Below are 6,000 nucleotides of genomic sequence, written 5' to 3' on the forward strand. Positions count from 1 at the left end.
ATAGTAACTAGTTACAGTTACTCGTTACTTCATTCAAAAAGTAACTCCGTTACTTTGTTGATTACTTTCACCAAAAAGTAATGCGTTACTGTTAAAAGTAACTTTTAGTTACTTTTTTAAAGAACCTTCTTTAATGTTCCCATTAATGCCCTTTTATGCGTTGTTCTATACAAACACACTGACTGAAGTAATTTTTAAACACTATTTTATTGAAGTCAGACCAGCACAAACTGAATATATCACAAGGATTTCTGAGATAAATAACAAAACAAGCTGAATTATATATTCACAATCAAAAACTAAAGTGGCTTCTGCTGTTGTGTTGAGCTCTTAAAAATGTTCCTTTCACAGCTGAAGTATGAAAACAGAACCCCGGGTTATCTTCTAGCTTCTAGCTTCGTCGAGGCATGTAGATTCTGAAGGAGCTTCGGCAGATTGGAGTTGCTGTTTATCGCAGTAGATACGACCTTCGAACCAGAAAGACACAGCTTACATTTGACAGTTTTTGTCTTTATACTCAACTAAAGTGAAATAATGAGCCTATTTCCACTTTGAGAAACTCGTCTTGCTCTCGCCTTGACTCGCTCTTAATGCCGCACAGACCTGAATAAACGAAGACACGCCCACAGTGCGTCTTGTTCGTGTTTACAGTGGTTCATCCACCAATCCTACAATGCGTCTTCTTCCTGTTTACAGTGGTTCATCCACCAATCCTACAATGCGACGCTGCTGTAAGCAGGTTAGGCTGTAGTCTACACTTTAGCTGAAATTAATTCATTTAAAAAAGTAATGGGTAACGCACCATACGGTAACGGTAACGGAGTTACTTTATTTTTAACAGTATTACAGTATTTAACAGTTACAGTATTAGTTACTGTCAAAAGTAACGCGTTACCGGTGTGTGTCCCATTACATCTGGCATAAAAGTAACACTACATTTTAGAAAAAAAACACCATACCAACAGTAAAATATGGTGGTGGTAGTGTGGTGGTCTGGGGCTGTTTTGCTGCTTTGGGACCTGGAAGACTTGCTGTGATAAATGGAACCATGAATTTTGCTGTTTGCCAAAAAATCCTGAAGGAGAATGTCCAACCATCTGTTTCTGACCTCAAGCTGAAGCGAACTTGGGTTCTGCAGCAGGACAATGATCCAAAACACACCAGCAAGTCCACCCCTGAATGGCTAAAGAAAAACAAAATGAAGACTTTGGAGAGGCCTAGTCAAAGTCCTGACCTGAATCCTATTGAGATGCTGTGGCATGACCTTAAAAAGGCAGTTCATGCTCGAAAACCCTACAATGTGGCTGAATTACAACAATTTTGCATAGATGAGCGGATCATAATTCCTCCACAGCGCTGTAACAGACTCATTGCAAGTTATCGCAAAGGCTTGATTGTAGTTGTTGCTGCTAAGGGTGGCCCAACCAGATATTAGGTTTAGGGGCAAACACTTTTCACACAGGGCCATGTATTTTTTGGATTTTGTTTTCCCTCAATAATAAAAACCTTCATTTAAAAACTGCATGTTTTGTTGACTTGTGTTATCTTTTACTAATATTTAAATTAGTTTGATGATCTAAAACATTAAAGTGTGACAAACATGAAAAAATTTTGACATCAGGAAGAGGGCAAACACTTTTTTACATCACTGTATGTATATATATATATATATATATATATATATATATATATATATATATATATATATATATATATATATATACATACACACACACACACATAAAAATATTGTAATAGTTTGAAATGACGGTAAGAGTCAGTGTAATCTAAGAACCTTTACTGAATGTAGTGCTCTCTTTTACAGACACCTGAACCTTTTCTTCTCAGAAACACACCCGAAAAACCATGCCAAACTTCCCAGAAGTCCTAGTAACATCCTCCCAGTTCTCTAAAAAAAAATCTACCATTGCCATACTCAACCAATAAGCTACAAATATATATATATACATACATACTGCAAAATAAGGCTGAATGTAAAATGCTTTTGGTAATGTGTATTAATATCCATAGCAGTCTGATGAGTTTATTAAGAAAGGAATTCTATAGACACCAACATTGCTATTCTGTGACCCAAGCCCCCCACCCCCCCTCCCCTTCGTTTTTCTCTTTATCCAAAAATGAAAAGAAAAAACATGCCATGCTGTTACTGTTGCTTCCTGCTGTAGAAAAAAATACTGGGAGAAATCAGCAGTGCGTCTGATCACTGACAGCCAAGATATGATTAATTACATCTGCATGTGTGAAAGAGCGACAGTGAAAGAAAAACTGATGCAGTCCACAGTCTACTAGAGCCTACTAACTATGTATATTTATCTCAAGGATCTTATATAATGTGTTATTTCATATAAATGTTAAAACACTGAATATTGATCAGCTTTACATTAAGTGAGACTTTACATTCTTTCTTTAAAACTGCAGATTATATGGAAAATACATTACTCAATTATGCATTGCATCTAAAATCAATGATCTATCCTAGTTCATGTTGGCATTTGTAGCTGCTCCACATTAGACAATGGGCAGACTGTTTAGTTATCCTTTGTTGTGTTGTCAATTATTGTGTGCTAAAATCTGCATTCTGGATTTAAGATTAAGGGTAATTGTTTTGATTCTACATTAACAGCAGTTTAATGAATGATTATTGCTATAAACCTGGAATTTTGGGGGGAAAAAAAAGATTAAAGCTATGGGCTAATTAGACTCTAATAAGGTATTGCTTATATATTTGCCAGCATCAGTGTTGGAAATCAAGCTGTATGTCTGATTCAGGCAATCACTATAATCGCTGTACTCTTAAGGGGTATAATTCTAGCCCACATATTGAAAACACATTTTTTTCCACATTTTATGACTGAGTAGACCATTTTCAACTTGTAGACCATGTTCAATTTTATTTACCATATACATTCTCTCTGCTGACTGAAAGAGTAAAAAAAGAAGCAGACTCTTTTCTCACACAAAAAAAAGTATTTTTATAGAGGTAAGAAGTGAATCAGAGAAATCAGTATTCTAGATCATTCTGACACTAATGATACATTCCTTTAGACATTTTCTCTCTCTCTTTCTCTCACTCTCTCCAACACACAGGAGAAAGAAAACCAGAGAAAGTGAGATGGAGAGAGTCAGAGAGATAGATCTAGAGGGCGAGCGAGACTGAGAGGGGGAGAGAGAGCGCGGATGTAGGAGGTGGTTCTTAGATGCACAGAGCTTTTCAGTCCTGCCTCATTTGGCTCCTCCGGCTGCAGACTAACTGCAATTCCAAAATTCTATAAATCATTAGAACCTTTAAAGCCTGAACTGTGATTCTAACTTCTTTCTGTCTTCTGCAAAGAGCAGCATTACCTTGACTATAGCTGGCACGGACACAATCCAAGCTGTGGGTTCGTCTCAATCTCTCTCGACGAGCACAGAATGAGTGTGGAGAGGCTCAGCAGGTCTCTTTGGGGTGCGTGGGATGGCGCAAATGCAACATGGACGCTTCCTGAACAAGCTCTACTCCAGCCTTTCTGGGACTACCTGCGTCAGAGCCATGCCAGCACTCTCCGCTCTCCACTTTTCCCTGTGCTTCTCTCTGTCTCCACCTACCTGGTCCTTGTCCTTCTCTACACCACTCTGGACCTTCTAGCGCCAACGTGGCCAAGTATTCGCCGCTACCAGCTGCATCCGGAACGCACAGTTACGTGGTCTAATGTGTGCACCACATTAGCTCTCACCGCCTACAACCACCTGCTTTATATCTTTCCGGCGGCCGTTGCACAATGGCTGTGGCGCCCACCGGTGCCACTTCCACGCCATGCGCCCTCACTCACTTCCTTCCTGCTTGGCATTGCAGGTTGCACAGTGCTTTTTGATTTCCAGTACTTTGTTTGGCATCTGTTGCACCACCGCATTGCTTGGCTCTATGCCACCTTCCATGCAGTGCATCATCAATACCGGCAGACATTCAGCCTGGTCACACAATACTTGTCAGCATGGGAGCTTATCAGTGTGGGCCTGTGGACTACTGTGGACCCGTTGCTTCTGCACTGCCACTGTCTTACTGCCTGGGCATTTATGGTCTTTAACGTGTGGGTTTCAGCTGAGGACCACTGTGGCTATGACTTCCCCTGGGCCATGCATCGTCTTGTGCCTTTTGGCCTGTGGGGTGGTGCACCACGCCATGATGTGCATCACCTGCAGCCCGGTACCAATTTTGCTCCCTTCTTCACACACTGGGATTGGTTGGCAGGCACTACCAGCGCACCTGGCAAATATTGTAACAACAATGATTACAATAGCTCGAAAGAAAATGGATCAGACAAAGAGGACTGAGAGACTTATTCACTGGATACTCCTTCTGTTTTTAAACTCTTCCTCCTTTCGAATATTTTCCTTTCATTGTGCTCCTTATCCTTAGCCATGTAGGTCATTTTGAATGTTTGTTAGTTGTAAGTAAAATTTTATTTGAACAATGAATGATTAAAGTAAAAAAAGACAGAAAGATTCCTCTTTGTTTCACAGCCCTGTCTCCTGCTCCATCTCTTTGGCATCTTTGTACAGCAGCTCCCTCTATGACTCTCACATCCTTTAGCCATGCAGGGTATTTTGAATATCAAGTTACGGTAACTGGGCTTGTGTGTTAATCTTAAAGCAATACCGTTTCATTACTTTCGTTCATGTTATCTCCTAAAGTTACAAAACATTTTTGTATAACTTAATTTGTATGTAAATCCAATGAAATCATTTATGAAAATTCATAGCCATATTGCATATTATATACTGGTGTTAATTATAGTGCAAATTGCCTTTAACTCATTACTATTAGACGCTTAATGACCTTAAGACTTTCATAAGCATCCTTATCTATTTATCTATTTTGCTTACTCAGCTATCAAGAAAGTGAATTGGGTTTTCTAATTTACATTTGTTAATATGCTGTTATCTTCATTTATACCACAGTATTATTGAATTCAGAATTGTCATAGCTCAGAAGGTGTCTATTAATTTTATATATCAGCACAGCTTCAGGGTTTGATGAAGTCTCTCTGGTGTGGGGCAAAATAAAACAGCAACAAAAACTTATTGCTCTAACCTTTTTTTTGCAACATGCAAGTCAGACAGGTTTCTCTGTAACATCTCATTTTGTCTTAACTTAACTTCCTAAGAGAGAAGAAAACATATTACACTAATTGATGATGAGGAAAGGTTTATAGCTGTTGTAGCATGTATCTGTGGACTACATGTCCCAAATCTTGTTTCACAGATGTTCTACAACTTAACAAAAAAAAACCGATAAGGAGTGGAATACACCTTTCATTAATAAATGCAAGTTTGTAATTGTTGGGAAACTGCTGTGGTATAAGAGCAAAAGCTTTGGGATGTGTTTTTTTAACAGTGATTCATTAACAGCTCATCTCTTTTGTTGTATTCCTTAATTAATTTAACCTTTATTTTGACTGCTTGCTGTTCAGTTGATTGAGTGTATCAGGTGTTTAATCTTGTGAAGCATATATATTTTTCTATAACCTTTTTACTGTTAGTGACTACTCAATCATACTGGAGGCTATTTTAGGTGAACTTTGGCCTTTTGTGCATTTGCAGAGTGCTACTATATCTACCGTAACGGCACAAAAGAAATAAACGTTTAGTATTTCTACTTGAGGTGGTTATGGAGTTTAAGGTATATTTTTCAGTAAATACCGTCTAATAAAACATTGTTCCTAATTTCTGTCAGACTGTATCTTTGACACAATTTTTTTTATTATTTTGGAAACCCTGCTAAATCAGCTGGAGAGAAATCTTATAGTATAATTCACAATAGTATAAAAAGTGTGTATAAACAAATTCATGAAATACAGCCCATTATTCTTTACACACTGTATATATGTAAACATATATAACATACTGTTATATATGTAAAATAGTACAGTGTGTGTGCGTATGTGTGGGTGTGTGTGTGTGTGTGTGTGTGTGTGTGTGTGTGTGCTTGTGTGTGTGTGT

The 6,000-nt window shown here is 38.2% G+C and overlaps 1 protein-coding gene across 1 annotated transcript; it reads left to right on the top strand.

Moving 5' to 3' along the window:
• The first annotated feature begins 3,200 nt into the window (after window positions 1-3,200).
• Window positions 3,201-5,724, top strand: ch25hl2 (cholesterol 25-hydroxylase like 2). Its single transcript, XM_083565370.1, has one exon. The coding sequence runs from the start codon at window positions 3,433-3,435 to the stop codon at window positions 4,330-4,332; it is 900 nt and encodes a 299-aa protein (XP_083421496.1). The 5' UTR covers window positions 3,201-3,432; the 3' UTR covers window positions 4,333-5,724.
• The last annotated feature ends 276 nt before the right edge of the window (window positions 5,725-6,000 follow it).

Source organism: Silurus aristotelis (assembly GCF_946808225.1).
Source record: "Silurus aristotelis genome assembly, chromosome: 16".
NCBI lineage: Eukaryota > Metazoa > Chordata > Actinopteri > Siluriformes > Siluridae > Silurus > Silurus aristotelis.

Bases quoted from the DNA above. Each gene is read 5' to 3' on its own strand.
- ch25hl2 (XM_083565370.1), top strand. From the start codon at position 3,433: ATGAGTGTGGAGAGGCTCAGCAGGTCTCTTTGGGGTGCGTGGGATGGC.